Source organism: Eptesicus fuscus, chromosome 21 (assembly GCF_027574615.1).
Source record: "Eptesicus fuscus isolate TK198812 chromosome 21, DD_ASM_mEF_20220401, whole genome shotgun sequence".
Lineage (NCBI taxonomy): Eukaryota > Metazoa > Chordata > Mammalia > Chiroptera > Vespertilionidae > Eptesicus > Eptesicus fuscus.
In genome coordinates, this window is record NC_072493.1 from 41,710,778 (window position 1) to 41,728,417 (window position 17,640).

A 17,640-nucleotide genomic window follows, 5' to 3' on the forward strand; every position below is an offset into this window, starting at 1 on the left:
TTGGGGGTGTCACCTTTCATACCTAGCTCCCAGAGGTCACGCCTCACAGCCATTGAGAGAATCCTTACAGGCAGGCTGTCAGGTTCAAGTCCAGACTCTACCTCTTAGCTGTGTGACCTTGGGCAAGTGACCTTTTTGTACCTCAGTTGCCCCATCTATAAAATGGGGTAATAGTATATTCCTCTGATACTTGGAAATTAAATGAATGACTATGTTCTCTGGGTAGAACTTGCTCTATGTTACCTGCTATTATGCATATTTATAAATAACTTCTCTGCAACTTGCTTTTTCTCATTGCCTTGGAGATCCTTGTCAGTGCATCAGGCATCAAATTCCAAAACCACAGATGAACCATAAGCTATTTAATCAGGCTGCTGTTGAGTGACATTGAGCCTGTTTTCATTGTACACACTTGGGAAAGACTCCCCAAAGCCAGATGCTCAGGTTACAGAGTATATAAATGCATTTGAGATGGTGATTCTTTCCAAAAGGCTGTAGGCTGGTAGCATTGTACAGCTCATTTGTTGTTTGCATAGATAGTACATGCGTGTAGTACAGGATTGAAAATTTTACAAAGACATGCGGTCATTTTTTTTTTTATGGAAGAAAAAAACGGAACCATGAAAAGTAAATCTCCAGAAGCAGCCATTGCAGGAGGGAGCATTTGGAGGTGGCACGGGATCGGCTTGCTGGAGGTTGCAGTGGGCAGGGGGCAGGGGTTTAGCTGAGGGCCTCGCTGCCAGGTCCTCTGAGCCTCAGCTCTGCCAAGTTGCAGGACTGGTCTGCACCTTGGTTCCAAGGCAGAAAGCCGCACAGCCTGGCGCAACCCATCCCTTCGGACTTGGCTGACAAAATACGGCCTCTGCCCTTGACCGCCCCTGGGTGTCTGCTCTTTCCATCCATCAATCCCCACTTCCCCTCCTAAATATGACAGATTTGGTTCTATTCAAAAGAAGATACCTAAGTTCTCTTTCTTGTGTGGTGGGGTAAGTTTATAACCCCCTTGTGAGCAACTAAATTCAAGACACTACAAAGCGAAAAACAGAAACCCTACCAAAGAGCAACTGTTAGATGGTTCTGAAGAGTGAACAAAGGCAGGTGGGTTTGAGAGGGGAATTGAAAGTTGCAAGAAGGCCACAAGGTAAGTTTTCTGGGGTGTGTGTGTGTGTGTGTGTGTGTGTGTGTGTTTCCCACCATGTTAACCTGAGGCTCTGCCCTGCGCCAGGCAGCTAGGACTCTGGTAGGAAGCCAGCTGTCTTACTGACCTGAAGAACCAGAAGAGAGAGTCAGTCACCAGAGCTACTGGAGAGGCAAAGGCCACGGAAGGAAAAACCCAAGTTGCGTGTGTAAATTCAGCCCAAGACTCCTGCTGACGCCTGGACTGTGAGGCGTGGGGCAGACACAGGAGGGCTGACATGAGCTGGCTGCGAGCTGTCGCCCACTGCCACAGCTTCATTGGAGCAAACACACACGTCCCCTGAAGCAAAAACAGCCACATCCTTTGGAGGCTTTAACAAAATCCAGAATGTCTACAACATCACCACCCAGGACACAATCCAAAACGACCTAATATACATGAGATCAGGAACTGAGATTCAAATGGTCCGGCTCTCTCATCAGAAACGGAGACAGTGAAACAGCATCTTTTAAATGTATATGTTTTATTTTTAATTCTCACTTGAGGATATTTTTTCATTGATTTTAGAGAGAGGAAGAGAAAGAAACATGGATGTGAGAAAGAAACATTGATCCGTTGCCTTCTGAACAGGCCCCAAACAGGGATAAAACCCAAAACCTGGGTATATGTCCTGACCGGAAATCAAACCTGCCACCTTTTGGTGCACGGGACGAGGCTCCAACCAACTGAACCACACTGGCCAGTGCTACTTATTGTATTGATTGGTTTTGAGAGAAGGGGGAGAGAGACACGTTGATTTGTTGTTCCACTTATTTATGCATTCATTGGTTAATTTTTTTAAAATATTTTTTTATTGATTTTTTACAGAGAGGAAGGGAGAGGGATAGAGAGTTTGAAACATCAATGCGAGAGAAACATCGATCAGCTGCATCCTACACACGCCCTACTGGGGATGTGCCCGAAACAAAGGTACATGCCCTTGACCAGAATCGAACTTGGGACCCTTGAGTCCGCAGGCCAGCGCTCTATCCACTGAGCCAAACCGGTTAGGGCCATTGGTTGATTCTTGATTGTGCTTTGACCAGGGATCAAACCCACAACCTTGGCATAGCAAGATGATGTTCCGTCCAACTGAGCTGCCTGGCCATGGTCCAAAACAACATTTTTAAAAATGCTGCAAGGCCCTAGCTAGTGGCTCAGTGGATAGAGGGTCAGCCTGTGGGCTGAAGGGTCCCAGGTTCAATTCCGGTCAAGGGCACATGCCTGGGGTTGTGGGCTTGATCCCCAGTAGGGGGCGTGCAGGAGGCAGCCAATCAATGATTCTCATCATTGATGTTTCTCTTTCCCTCTCCCTTCCTCTCTGAAACCAATACAAATATTAAAAAAAAAAAAATTCTGGAAGGGAACAGTCAATTGTAGAAGTCTATAACCAGTGAAAATAGGTATTTTCAGATAAAACTAAGAGACTGTGTCACCAGCAGAAATGCATTATAAGAAATGCTTATGTTGCCTGGCCACATGGCTCGGTGGTTGAGCATTGACCTATGAACCAGGAGGTCACGGTTTGAGCTCAGTCAGGGCACATGCCCAGGTTGCAGGCTTGATCCCCAGCGTGGGGCTTGCAGGAGGCAGCTAATCAGCCATTCTCTCTCATCCCTGATGTGTCAGCCAGTCCTGCATGGAGAGGACCCAGAAGAGCACGTTGTCAGGAAGATACCACAGGTCGCCTTCTGATACTAAGTCCACACCAGCTCTTGGTGCCAGGCCCTGCGCTGGGCCTTAGGCTGCGGTATCAGTGACGTCTCGCTATGTCGCTGCTCCCCGATGTCACCTAGTGCCTTCCTGGGAGCAGGGCCAGGCGTCCCATTACTGACAAGTCCCCCAGGCTCCCTCACGGTGGTGCTGCTGAATAAGCTGCAGGTCACACAGTCACTCAGTCAATACGGAGCCCCCATGACCTACTTTATCCAGGGGGAGAACACTGAGAAAGGACCCCAACCCACACCTCACGGGACTTTGCTTCGAGTGGGAGCGGAACAGGTGGGGACTGAGCCGCCCGGCTCCTTGAGGAGCAGCTGCGGACGGGTGTGCCCGTGGGCCCCGGCGGGTCCCAGCGGCTCTGCCCCGGTCACGGGCGGGGAAGGAGAGCAGAGAGAGGATCCACTGTTCCAATCTGATTTTATTGAAAAGGAAACATACAAAAATCATGTACAAAAAAAATTAACCAAACATGTACAGAAAATTCATTCCGGTATCTACAGCAGTGCATGTACAGTAATTTACAGGCTGGGCCGTCCCTCCCCACTCCCAGACTCCTCCCTCTTCTGAGATTCCCCCTCCCTGACTCCCCTCTTCCCCCCAGCGCTTCGCCCTGGGGACTAAGGCTGGGGCGGTTTCCGCCAAAATATCCCACCCCCCAAATGAATGCCAGTGGTCACACGTGCGCTCTCTAAACCTATGCAATGGATTGATGGGGGAGGGGGGTGGTCACGGGCAGAGCACAGGATTCACAGTCTGGGCCCTCCTGGCCACCCCCAGATGAAGGTGAGGCAGGCATGCCCACCACCCGCCGCTGGCTCAGGGAAGATGGCTGGGCGCTGGGCTGGGGCAGCCGGCAGACGCACCCCATTCTCTGGCTCCAGGAGGCTAGTGGTCACGTTTGGCTCATTTGTTCTTCACGGGCCCCCTCCCCGAGAGGAGGGGGGGAAGCACCAGGGGCCTGAGGCCAGGCCCAGAGTGAAGGAGCACTGGGAGGGACCCCCCCAGTGTCACCCCTGCAGCTGGAACGGGCAGCCAGCACCAGCAGCCTTTCCTGAGATGGTGGTGGGCGGCAGAGGCGGGCGGCTCGGTCCCCACCCCCTCGGTCACCGCCGCCTTCAGACGCTGAGTCAGTCCATCAGCCCTCTCTGCCCTGGCTTCTCAGCCAGGGGCCCAGGAGTCCACATCTCCGACAGTGCGCCCCAGGCGGGGCCGGGGCTGGGGCTGGAGTGGCTGCCGGGCCCGCCCCTGGGACAGGCAGGGCTCTGGTCCAGTATGCTACATGGTGCAGAAAATGTCCCCTGTGCTGGCCAGGGCGTCAGGATGTGGGAGGGTCCTGCCCCCCAAGTCCCCGACGTCTACCAGGCAGGTGCAGGCACCTAATTGGGCTCCATCTCTGCGGCTCCGCGGCCCCGGGGCAAGGGCAGCAGTCCCAGGATGAGATTGTACAGGACCCTCCACGGCGAGGGGCGGTGTCGCTGCTGCGCCTCTTGCCTCTGGGGAAAGAGGGAGAAGAGGAAGTCAGGAGGTGGTCAGGTCCAAGGGCAGGGAGGGGCAGCACGGGGTTCTAAGAGTGAGCTACATCCTCAAACAACCCTGCGAAGCAGCTGCTATTACTGTCCGTCGGGCCCACATCCCAGCTCCCCTGCCCATCTGGGCCCATGTCGTCACCTCGAGGAAGGACAGTGAGTGTTGGGTGCATATTAGCTGGGATCTGGTCACCCAACCAAAGTACCATGGGGCCGAGGGGTGGGCTGGATCGCAGCCCATCCTGCCCTCCCCTCAGAGGCTGGCGAGCTGGAGAGAAGGGAGTAGGGCGCCCACAGTCAGCGGTTCTCGAACAATCTGTGGTCGGAGGAGAACTGCGCTGAGGCTGTACGAAGTATGTCCAGGCGAAGCTGACCCCTGCCCTCTCTCTAGAGAGAGCATAAGGGCTTGGGGTGCCTCTAGGACCCCCTCAGCTCCAGTGTTAGGAAAGAAGGAAGCTAGACACAAGACTCGCCCCAGTAAAAATGAAAAAGGCAAGTTACAGCACTCGCCCACCCCCATCCTGGGAAGGAGAAACCCATCTCAGAGATGAGAACAAGGCCAGATAAACCATCCTAATGATGGTCCTAAAATGGGTGCCCGGGGTAGGGTACCTGGTACCAGCCTGCCTCCTTATCACTTCCCACCGACTCGTGTAGGCAGGATGGAGCAAAGGGAACCCCTCGGATTGGCACAAGTTAAAAGGCCTGCCCCCATTCCACAGCCTCCAGGCGCTCCAAGCCACAGCCACCCCGGTGAGCAAGCGAGCAGCCGTTTACTAAGGCTGAGGGAGGGCAGACCACCAAGGCATGTCCCGTGGAGACACAGGAGGGCACCATTTGGAGCAGCCAAGAAGAAAGCCAATAAATCAAATTTGAAACATTTAAAAAAAAAATTCCTAAAGATCCAACAATGGGTAAATAAACACGGACACTAGATGTTGATCCAGGGAAAATGAGGGACTCAGAGCTCTCCAGCCCATATGGATGAAGCTCAAGTATAAACGGAGAGGGGACAAAGTTTGGAGAGAAACACACACTCTATCTACAGGGCGTCCCCCCAAAAAATGTATACACACACTTTGAATAATTACAAAGGAAGTGTTTATTAAAATACATTTCACTTTCAAAATTGAACTATCAGCTGTTAAAGTGTGTATACATTTTTGGGGGACACCCCGTATGTTATGCCAAAAACGCCCCACGGCCCTAAGCATGGTTTGTGGCCTGGTAAATATGGGGTAAAAGAATCAACACCTGCAGCCCTGACCGGTTTGGCTCAGTGGATAGAGCATCGGCCTGCAGACTAAAGGGTCCCAGGTTCGATTCCGGTCAAGGGGCATGTACCTTGGTTGCGGGCACATCCCCAGTGGGGGGTGTGCAGGAGGCAGCTGATCGATGTTTCTCTCTCATCAATGTTTCTAACTCTCTATCCCTCTCTCTTCCTCTCTGTAAAAACAGTGGGGGGTGTGCAGGAGGCAGCTGATCGATGTTTCTCTCTCATCAATGTTTCTAACTCTCTATCCCTCTCTCTTCCTCTCTGTAAAAACATCAATAAATTATATTAAAAAAAAAAAAAAGAATCAACACCTGCAGAGGAATGGGACCCCCGATTGTAAGTTTTCCTTGGGAACCGTGAGGGGGGGCGGGTCACGGAGGGAACAAGGGGCTTCACAACCTCCGGGTTTTGTTTTTCTTTGAATAAGCAAGCGGTGCGGGTGTCATGTCGGGGCTGGACAGAGCCGTGTGGACGCCCTGGTGTCTGGTGTTCTCTCTTCTCTGCGGCAGGCTTCCAATATTTTGTTTTAAGCAGAGGCGGGGCTGCTGGCTCGGGGGCGGGGCCTCCAGCGGGGAGGGGCCCTAGGCCCCGCCCCCGAGCGGCCGGGGAGCGGTGTGCGCGCCGCCTGCCGCGCGGCGGGGGGGGGGGGCGGGCGCGGCCGCGCCGCCGCTGCTGACTCACCGGCTATAAATAGCCCGGGATATATGAGCCGCTCGGGCGAGCGCCGCCCTCAGTCCCCCGGCCGCGGCCCGGGCGCGCCGCAGCGCTCCTGCCGCCCGGCCCGGGCTGTGCCAGCCGCCGCGCGGGCGCTCGGCAGCTCCGCGGCCACGCCGCCCCTCCCACTTGCCTGTCCCCGGCGCGACCCCGCCGCGCAGGGCAACAGCTGCCGCACATCTGGCGGGGCCGCCCGCAGCCCCTCCCGGCGGGAAGTCCCACCTGCCGTCTACCCCTCCCCCAGCACTCACCCGCCGCTCGTACAGCGCGTCGAGGTCGTCCGCCATTCGCCGCAGCTGTGCCCCGATCTCTCGGGCCCATTGCTCCTCCTCCCCCCGGATTCCCGGGGCTGCCTGGGTGGGGCCGCCCGCCAGGGCCCCCGGGGCGCTGGGCACCGGCGATTCCAGGTGCTGCTCCGCGGGCGAGAGTGAGGGCTGAGGACCTGGGAAAAGCCGAGGGGGATGGTCAACACCCATGACCTCCATGGGCCCCGAAGTGCACCCGAGGGACTGGCTAGCCAGGGCCTGCGTCGCCCTTTCCTAAGCGTCCGATTTCCCTTCTGCCCCCCGCCTCGTCTCTAGCGATTCCGTTTTCCCCTCTTGGAGCCCGATGTGTCTCCCCAGGCGCCATAAAGCCAGAAGAGGTCCTGGGCGGCCTCTCTGCTCCCGTTGGTCTGGAGGACCTTCCTCGTATCCCAACTGAGCACCTCTGTTCCAAAACAGGGCCAGGCACGGCCCGCTCCATTTCACAGATGGAGTAACTGAGGCCCATGCTGAGAAGTGGCCCAAGGTCACACGGGGATACAGCCACTGACTACACCCAGAGTCACAAGCCTCAGGTCTCCTGCCCTCTGGTGTCCAACCACAGGGAGGCCACGCCCCCGGAAGTGGCAGGGGCCTGACCAGAGGCCGGGCGGGCTGCTGGGCGCCCCCGCCAGGGGGCTGGGGATGCAGGAGGTGCCTTCCTGCCCCACCCCCTCCTCTGACCTCTCTTCCTCCTGTCACCACCCCAGGTCCTGGCCTGCGGGGATCCCTGAGCCACATATCAGGGCCTCAGTTTCCACACCTGAGACTCTAGTCTTGAAATCGAGTCCCATCTTGCCTCACTGCCAGGGAACTGAGTTGGAGAAGTTCCTCTCTCCCAGCCTCCCTGGGGACAGGGTGGGGCTGGAGGGAAACCGGGACAGTCTTCCCCTGCCGGTGGCATGGGGCTGCCGGGCACCACAGGGTTAAAGGCCCATCAGGCAGGAGACCTTTAACCCTTCCCTCCCCAAGACGCACCCCTCCACACACAGACACACTTTCCCAACACAATGGCCCCTCCCCCCTCCTTCCTCCTGGACCGCAGAGGGCGGGCCCTGGCCAAAAAGACCCAGATCCTGGCCAAAGGCCACCCTCGACCCCTCCCCAAAGTCCTGAAGTGCCCATCCTCCCTCTCCGCCCACACCCTCTCTCACTACCCCCCCAGGGGACTGAGGGCACCCCGAGGAGGGGAGAGGGGCTGGGAAACAGCTGTTGCCCCCGGCCCGGAAAAGGCCACGGGCTGCAACTCAGGGACTGCAGTCGGATTCCAGGAGGGACTTCCCACTCGGCCTCCCCCACCCCCAGCCTCCTACTCCGTCTTCCTGCTTCTTGCAACACAAAGACCACACTGGCCACACCCTCCCTGTGGCCCGGCCAGCTCGCCACCTCCCCCCACCCGCTCCCACTTGGCCAGTTCCTCAGTGTCTCTCTCCCAGCTCTCAACATCCCGGTGCGGGGTGGGCACTCACCGTTGGGGTGCGGGCCTCGGGGGCGGCTGCGGGGACCCCCAGGCCAGCGGGGGGCCCCTAGGGCGGCAGTGACAGCGGGCAGGGCAGCGGGGGCGCAGAGGTAGGCAGCTGGCAGCAGGGCAGGGGTGGCAGGGGCAGGAGGCAAGCCAGGCTCACAGAGGCCGCAGGACACAGCTGAGGGCACCAGGCGGCTGAGTGGGAAGGGACGAGGGCCGTCACGGGCCAGGCCCTCTACGGGCTCCGGGGAGCTGCCCTCCTGGCGTGCTCGGGCCATGGTGCTCCCTGGGGCCTGCAGGACAGGAAGAGAAGGGCGCCGTCAGCCGGCAAGTGCAGGGGTCACCAGGGCCCCCCAATACACACCCCCTACAGGGTCCACTGGCACCTCCACTCCTGCACACAACGACGAGTACACACAGGGCAGGGGCGGCACCCACCACGCACACTGGGCCCAGATGGAGGTATGTGTGATGGTCACACAAGACACACACCCACCTAGGGACCCAGGGCTCCGCAGGGGCAGCCTCCCAAACACATGCTGATGGGCACACAGGAGGGACAGGGGGGCACAGGCTGGCTCTCACAGCAAGTTCAAGAGCTCACACAGGACCCAGATGCCGGGTGTGTGAGTGTGAGGGTTGATGGCCCCACAACACAAACTCACCCAACAGGACAGGGGCTGGGGGGGGTCACTTTTGGGACACAGTATGGGCATGCACGGAGGGCAGCCAGGCATTGGGATGGCTCCCCCAACACACACACACACACACACACACACACACACACACACACACACACACTCACACACGAGGGCTCAGGCAGGACTGGCCAGCCCCGACCTCCCACCTCATCTCCCATTTGCACAGAAACATTGAGATGGTCCCAGTGTCGGGCATTGCTACTCAGTACACAGGACACACACACACACACACACACACACACACACACACAGGAACACTGACCAAATGTGAACACACAGACCGTCAGAAGAGCTATACAAACAATGCATGCTGCCTGGCACAACCCATCCCCCCCCCCCCCCCCCGCACAAATAGTCAGAACCTCACACACTGACCCACTGTGGATATGCCCATGCACACACACACACACACACACACGTTGACACGCACACAATCAGCCAATACAAGCACAGACAGAAACACACACTCCTCAAACACATATACACCCAAGAGGTAAGGCATGCACACCTCAGGACTCACACACATATCAACACAAAACGGACTCACACAGACCAACGCCACGGAAACATGCCTACTTGCCACCAACTCTTGGACCCCAGGACACATGTAAATCAGGCACACACAGACACATGTCAGCAGACCCAGACGCATCACCACACGTTCCAGCAACGACACACAGACCCCACAGCAGAAGAGAACATCAACCCACCCTCCTTCCCTAACCTCAAAACACCGTCACCAACTGTCAGTCCCGACACACCACACACACCAGCCAACTCTAATCCCACGGCCCTGGCAGCACGCACACCTCCAGCTCCCACAGAAAACACTGGTCTCACGTGACCGACATAAACACTACACACACGCAGCCCACATGACACACATGAGCCAGCCGATCGCGGAGACAAACCCCTCAGACCCAACACACACACACACACACACACACACACACACACACACACACACACACGGGCTCAGACAAGCCCCATGCGAGAGGCTGCCAGCAACACCCACTGACTGCACTGCACAGACCCCACAGAGACGCGGTCCTCAATTCCCAGACACCGATGCCAGACATACAAGCCAAACAGAGACCGAGACAACCCCCCACCACACACACACACACACACACACACACACACACACACACACCATGCAGAACTCACAGACACCTGGCATCACATTCAGCAGGCACTCATCACCAACGCTTAGCTGAGACACATGCCCTGGAGATAGACACAGTCACAGACAGTCCACACAGGCAAGACACATGAGCACACACAAACAACACATCGGGCAGGAGACACACAGAAGCACACACACACAGCTCACTCCAACAACACACAGCAACCTAGCACGCCCAACAACACGGACGCAGAGAATCCCCCCCACACAGCATACACAGCAACTCTCACAGAGAACACACACACGTACCCCACATAAACAGAGCCCGCCCCTCAGGCAGGGCAGACACAGCAGCACTCCAAACACACAAACACACACGGGGACTCACGCACACGCCCCGAGAGGCCACAGCCCCAACATTCCCCCGGACGGACACCGCCACTCCCTGCGGACCCCGGCACAAACTCGGAGCCAGACACACGCACACACCCAGGCGAGACACCTGCAGATCCACAACCCCGCACACGCGCGCTCCCACGGCGGGACCAGACGCCCCCCTGCGCTGTCACAGCCCCCCAACCCCGCCGCCGCCACGTGCGCCCGCCCCGCCCGCCAGGCGAGCGCGGGGCCAATAACCGGCTGTTGCTGGGGCGCAGCCCCCGCCCGCAGGAGCCGCAGACTCCGCGGCCGCAAGCCGCCCCCTGTCGCCGCCCCCAGCGGGTGCGCGCCCGGGGTGTGGCCGCCCCTCCATTCCGTACCCCTACCTCCACCCCTCCCGGACTGCGGACTGCGGGGGACGGGGCAGTCGGGGTCGACTCACTTCCCCGGGGCCGCACTGACCGCCAGGGGGCGCTGTCGAGCCCGCACCCCATTGTTTGTAAACAAACCCGCCAGACCGCTTAGGCACCTGCGCTCCTGGACCTCAGTGCCTCCAGCCCAGCGACCCCAGCCCAGCCCAGCCCAGCCCAGCCCGGCCCAGCCCAGAGTCCCTCCTGGGGGCAGAGGGTGGGGAGAGAGGGAGGCATGCGGCGGGGCTGTAGTGCGCCCCCAGTGCCCTCCGCGTGCACTCCCGCCACCTCCTCCAGGGAGCCCACCCGGCCTGGCCAATCGCGGCCCGCGGGACTCGAGGTGAGCACACTCACCCCGGGGGCATGAACACGCCAGAGGGGGCGGCGATGGGGGCGGGCGGCTTCCGTCGGGAGGGCGCGCCCGCGAAGCGCCGCTCCCTGCGGCGACTGCTGCTGCTGCTCTAACTGCAGTGGCTGCTGCTGTCGCTGTCGCCGCCGCTGCTCGAGCCGCAGGCGCGTCCACGTCGTGGCCGCCGCTGCCGATTCTGTTGCTGCGGCCGCCAGGCGCCCGCTCGCATGTGGCTCGCGCCGCGTCTCAGGCTGCCCGGCGGATCCTGGGCCGCTCGGCTGCTCCCCGCCCCGCCCCGCCCCGCCCCGCCCCCGCCCGGCGGGTCCCACGCTCCGCCCCCGCGTGACGCCACGGCCCCGCCCGCCCGCCGTGGACAAGTCGGGACTTGCTGGCGCGGGCCGCGCCCCCTAACTCGGCGCGGGGGGTTTCCCTGCAGCGGGGGTGGGGCGGGGCCTGGCCCAGGGCGACCGCGGGACAGCCGGACACAGACACTGACACACTGACACACTGACTGGGACCCACAGACACACACCCCGGAACCGCGCTCCCGGGTACACAAAGTCACGTGCTGGCAGGGCCGCGGACTCACAAGGCGCACCTTGGACAGGGGCGCGGAGACGCAGTGCCAGCTCCCCTGGGCACGTCCTCACACACACCCCTGGGCACCCGGACGCAGGCGCGCTCTCTGACACGGGTGCCTGCGGGACGGGCAGACGGACCCGGCGAGAACGACACACACAGGTGCACAGACACCCACACTGAGGAGCGCATCCAGACCCACGCACGGACCGAGTTCACATTCGTGACATTCCCCCTGAGCAGGCCCGCGAGTGCGCGCGCACCCACGCGCACGCACAGCTGTCATGGATACCTGGACATACCGCTTGAACTAGATGACACTCTCCCGGGGACACACACAAACACAGCCACACCAGCTCACAGCTGACACAGTAACCCTGGCAAAAATGGACCCTCACGGCCCTGGCTGGTTTGGCTCCGTGGATAGAGCTTCGGCCTGCGGGATCTGGTTCCATTCTGGCCGAGGGCACGTGCCCGGGTTGCGGGCTCGATCCCCAGTGTGGAGTGTGCAGGAGGCAGCCCAGCAATGATTCTCTCTCATCATGGATGTTACTATCTCTCTCTCTCCCTCTCCTCTCTGAAATCAATAAAAACATATTTTTTTAAAAGGTTGACCCTCACAGGCATAGATCAAGTCAGACATAAAGAAACTGGCCATGTCCGGCCAGTGTGGCTCAGTGGTTGAGCATGACCTATGAACCAGGAGGTCATGGTTGGATTCTGGTCAGGGCACATGCCCGGGTTGCAGGCTCCATCCCCGATCAATGATTCTCTCTCAGCATTGGTGTTTCTATCTCTCTCTCTCTCTCCCTCTGCCTTCCTCTCTGAAATCAATAAAAAAAAATATTTAAAAAGAAAGAAACTGGTCTGCAACACACAATCACACCTGTGACAAGTTGCTGCTAACTGGCTCGCCCACCGAGGGGACACACTCTGGAGCAGCGGGTCACACTTGCCACACATCTGGCAGGGAACCCAGGGCCAGACGGAACCCCAGGCACCAGGCGTGAGCATGCCCGGGCAGCGCCTGCACCGACTCTCACCCTGTCTTGTGGGTTTCAATTCCCTTTCCCTTCTCAGTTTCCCATGGTCACTCCCACCCAGCCTGACCGGCTCATCCCTGTCCTTCCTTCCCCCAGGGCCCTGGGCTCTGTCTCCCCTGAACTCTCCATTCCCTCTCTGTCACACCCCTCACCACACCATGTCACCACAGGGTGAGTTGCCTCTGAGTGCCTAGCACTGAGCTGGCCACGAAGAGGTGCCAGTCCTGAGCGATAGTGGCCTTGCTCGGGTGCTCAGACTCGCTTCCACCAGGGCCAGACCCTACAATTTCCCAAGAGAAGCTGGAAGTGCAGACACCACTTGAACTCTCCCAGCTTTAAATATGGGGGGCTGATTCGACCTCCCTCCTTCCCTCCCTTTCCCCATTCATTAATGTGTTCATCCCCCTTCCTTCTTTTCTTCCGTCCAGTGTTTTTCAAACTGTGGGTCATGAGCAAACCGTGGGGTGTGAAATCACTTTCGTGGATCTTATTGTTTTTATTCAAGTTTATTGAGAAATGCGACTTTATGTATTTATTTAAAAATATTTTTATTGACTTCAGAGGGGAAGGGAGAGGAAGAGATAGAAACATCAATGATGAAAGAGAATCATTGATTGGCTGACTCCTGCATGGAGCCTGCAACCCTGGCATGTGCCCTGACCAGGAACCAAACTGTGACTTCCTGGTTCATAGGTCAATGCTTAACCACTGAGCTCGTGCATGGAAGTCATTGAGTGCAGGGTCTGACATGTAGTAGGTGCCTAATAAATGTTAGCACCTGTGCAACTGGGCATTGTGTTTGCTCTGTGCCTGGCAGTGATGAAGTTAAGAGAGAGGCAGGCCCAGCCCTGGGCCAGCTCCCAGTCCAGCCAGTACCCCTCACTCACGGGTCAGTGCCCTCAAGCTGCCCAGTCTAGGACTAAACACCAGTAGACCAGATGTGCTGGAATGATTTTCTGAGAAGAAAATGAGTGGGAAGAACTGGAGGAATTTGACTGGGTGGGGGCGGGGGCGGGGAGAGGAGAGCAGGAAAGGGCCAGGAGTCACCAGGCCATAAGCAGTGTCACCAGTCAAGATCCTTCCCACTATTGAGTCCAGATCCTGTTCCAAATCATGATACACTATCTTCTGAGACCAGGCCCACAGCTGTGGCCCATCCCCCAAAGCCTTCAGGCTGAGCTCACCCAGGAGGGTTCTGGGTCTGGATGGCCTGAGTTAGAATGCCCAGCTCTGCCATCCACTGGCTGTGTGTGACCCTGGGCAAGTGGCCATGTCTCTGTGCCTCAACTTCCTCCTCTGTGAGTTGGGGCAATAAAGGGCCCTACCTCAGGGGATTTTGCAGTGAGACGGTCAATAAAAATAAAGCACTAGGGCCTAGTGGGTGCTTTGATACACGTTCCCCAGCATTCCTACTGCCAGGGAGGGGGTCTCCTGACTCTCTGAGAATCTAAACAAGGACTTTACACCATGGCCCTTAGGTTGGGGCAGGGGTTCCAAACCAGTGGCCCGAGGTGCACAGCTTCTCGTTTGGAATAGTAACGCCTCTCAAAGGGATAGCCTACGGCACAGGGAAGTGAAGAAACGACCACACTTGAGCCAGGCGACCTGGGTTCAAAGGATGGTCTTGATCAAGCAGCTTCCCCTCTCTGTGCCTCAGTGACTTCACCACAGGACCAGAAGTTAAATGTGAAGGTTAAAGGACTGCCTCTTGGTAAGGCACTCAGAGCGGCGCCGGCGGGAGCAGCCTCCGTGTGAAGTGCGAGTTCAAGAAATGTGTCCCAGCGACTTGACTGAGACCCACACCCTTCCCCAGTCCCCTGTAGGCCATCCTGGGAAAGGGGGTTTCTCGGCTCGGCCAGAGGGAGTTGGGAAGGACTTAACTTTTCACTGCAGGGCCTGAGTCCTGGCTTTCCGCGGTGGGGAGGGGGCCTCCTGCGTCCCCCCCCCCCCGCCCCGCCCCCGCCCCCGACACCCCGCCCCTGTGTAGCCAGCCTCCCAGGCCCGGAGGCTGGACCGGAGCCGGTGGGGGCTGGGCGGGGGCTGGGCGTCCGCAGGGTCCGAGAGGCCGGCGCGTGTGAAGGTTACCGCTCCCTGGCGGGGCGGGGGCAGCGCGCTGTTGCTGGGGTCTGCGGGGCCTGCCTGCGCCGAGCCCCCCCTCCTTCCCGGCCAGCCAGTGAGCGGTACCCGCCGCCGTTGCCAGGGGAAACTCGCCGCCCCGTTACCCAGCAACAAGCCTGGCCCAACCAGGCGCGAGGACCCCCCAGGCCCCGCCCGCCGCTGCCCACCGCGTGCCCAATGCCAGGCGGGCAGAGCCGGCCCGGCTCCCGGAGACGGCGAGCGCGCTCATTGGTCGCTACCGCGCCCGCCCGCATGCCCAGATCTGGGGGAGCCCTCGGCGCGGGGGGCGGGGAGCCGGGCCCCCGGGAGCTGCCGGGCGCAGGGCCTGCAAGCCTGCGGCCTGCGGCCGGCCCGAGTGAGGTCCGGACGGGCTACGGTGCTCCTGCCTCCGCCCCGCCCCGCCCCCTCGGACGAGGATGGGCACTTGGGATGGGCGGGAAACAGGGGCTCTCTCCCCAGGAAGGCACGCTGGTGTTGGCCTTGGGAAAACAGGGACCCAGCGTCCCCCTCCCTGGGAACCTGGGCATCCTGACCCCATGAAGACAGGAGCTGGTTGAACCCCAAAAAAGGATTCAGGCATCTTGGCTCTTGAAGACAGAAACTGAGGACCCCCCCTCCGCCCCCCGGAAAAGGATCCAGGCGTCCTGACCCTATAAAAGTAGGGGTGCCCCCTCCCTCCCCAAAGAACCCAGGCATTCCCTGTCCTGTGACAAGAGTTCCCTCCCCGAGGAGGTGCTGGTTTCCCAGCCCCAGGAAACAAGGGCTGAGGGTGCCCCAGAAGGGGACCCAGGCCTGTCTGATGCTATGAAAGTTAGAGCTAAGCACCCTGCCTCCACCGGAAACAGGACTCAGGCCTTTGGGTCCCCCGGCTCTGTCCCAGCGGCATCCCAGCCCTGGCTGTGTTTCTATTGGAAGACCCTCGCCCCTTCCAACCTCCCCTCCCTGCAGTCACCAGACCCTCAGGAGTCCATTTCATCCAGATGACCGCCTGCCCAGCCCAGGGTGCAGACCCGCCAGCTCCCTCCCCTCTGAGTCCCTTCCCCCAGGGTCCGGCTTGTTGATCTCCCTGGCACCTGACCACAGCCACGCCCTTTACTCAGTGGCACTCCCTACCTCCACCCCACCCCAGGGTCCCCGGCCTCATAGTGCCAAGGACCCTGGAATCTGAGCCCTGAGTCTCTCAGACCCACCCCACCCCCTCCAGACACCTGGCCAGGTGACCCAGCCTCTCATAGTAGTCCAGCGTGTGTCCAGGGGTGCCCAGGACCCTAGGTCTGGAAGATCCAGCCCCCCAGAACCTTTAGTTGGCCAACAGGGACCCCAGCTTCAAGGGTCCCTGACGTGAGCCCCCGGGGCCACTCCAGAGAGGCTCAGATTCCTCAGTCCCCATCCCGGGGAGACCCAAAGCCGCCCAGCGCCCCCAGCGCCAGACCCCGGCGAGCCCAGGTGCAGCCCGCCGCTTCCCTGGTACCTGTGGGGGGCGGAGCCGAGGATTACTCAGCCTCCAGAATGAGGCGATGACATCATCCTGGAGGGGGTTTGACTAATGGCCGCGCTGGGGGGGGCGGGGAAGTTTACCCGGTAACAGCGGCTGCCGCTCAGCCCCGCCCCCCGGAGAAGGGCCGAGAGGAGGAGGCATAAGCGCGCACACACACACACACACACACACACACACACACATACGTCCACTCAGCATCCCCTCCCCCAGTATCCCACATCACACACATCTTACTGGGACAAGGGCAGGGATGGGGGCGGGTGTTTGTGTGACTGTGTGCTGGAGAGTCCTCTGGAAGTTTGTGGAGTCAGTGTGCTGTGTGTCAGGGTGTTGGCATATGAGGGTGGTGGTTGTGTCAGGGTGCTGTGTGTGTGCCCATGTCAGTGTGCTGTTGTGTATCAGTTGGTTGTGTGTGTGTCAGTGGGATGGTGTTGTGTGTCAGCATGTTACATGTATCCCATGTGTCATGTTACACGTGTCCCATGTGTCATGGGGCAGTTGTGACTATGTGATTGTGTGTCAGTGTGCTATCATATGATGTTCTGGTGCCTTGTGTGTGAGTGCGATGGTGTGTCTGTCTATGTGTTGTTTGTGTCATCGTGCTGTTTTGTGCAAGTGTGCCGGTGTGCATGGGTGAGACGGTGTGTGTCCGCGTGATCGTGTTTGTGTGACATTGGGATTGTATAAGTGTGGCAATGATGTGTTAGCAGGAAGGTCTGTGAACACAGGGTGTCACTGTATTGTATTAGTGTGGTTGTATGAACCAGTGTAATGCTGTGTCCATGTGATTGTATCACTATGGTTGTGTCTGTGTAATGCTGTCTGTCGGTGGGGTTGTGTGTGTATGCCATGGTGGTGGTGTGTGTGTACAATATGTCCATGGGATTGCATGTGTTGCCGTGGATGTCAGTGGAATTGTGTTATGTTGTGTGCACCATGATGGTGTGTGTTAATGTGCTTTGCCATGTGTCGGGGGGAAGATGTGCATGTGTGCCAATGCTATTGTGTGTGTCTGGACAATGCCGTGTATAGTGGGACTGCGTGCATAACTGTCATTGTATCAGAAATATTGTGTGTCCGTGGTGCTGTGTTATACAGTACCAGTACGTGCATCTTGCAGTGTTGTGTGTCATTGTGAACGTGTGTCACTGGTGGTTGTGTTTTTCAGAGTGATGTTGTGTGTCCATGGGACTATATATACGGATATATTGAGACTGTGTGTCTGTGCAATGTAGCGAGTCACCGTGATCAGGCCA

At 58.7% G+C, this 17,640-nt stretch overlaps 1 protein-coding gene across 4 annotated transcripts; it reads right to left on the bottom strand.

Annotated features, from left to right (window-relative positions):
- Positions 1 to 3,299: 3,299 nt before the first annotated feature.
- Positions 3,300 to 11,429, bottom strand: BBC3 (BCL2 binding component 3). 4 transcript variants are annotated; one of them, XM_008154431.3, is made up of 4 exons: positions 11,152 to 11,429; positions 8,187 to 8,475; positions 6,667 to 6,857; positions 4,209 to 4,392 (listed from the first exon to the last, which is right to left on the bottom strand). In XM_008154431.3, the coding sequence occupies exons 2-4, from the start codon at positions 8,458 to 8,460 to the stop codon at positions 4,276 to 4,278; spliced, it is 582 nt and encodes a 193-aa protein (XP_008152653.1). In that variant the 5' UTR covers positions 8,461 to 8,475; positions 11,152 to 11,429; the 3' UTR covers positions 4,209 to 4,275. The 4 variants fall into 4 exon arrangements, with proteins under 4 accessions (XP_027985461.1, XP_008152653.1, XP_027985462.1 ...); XM_028129661.2 differs by lacking the exon at positions 11,152 to 11,429 and adding an exon at positions 10,499 to 10,520; XM_054710971.1 differs by lacking the exon at positions 11,152 to 11,429 and adding an exon at positions 8,679 to 8,697.
- Between the last annotated feature and the right edge of the window lie 6,211 nt (positions 11,430 to 17,640).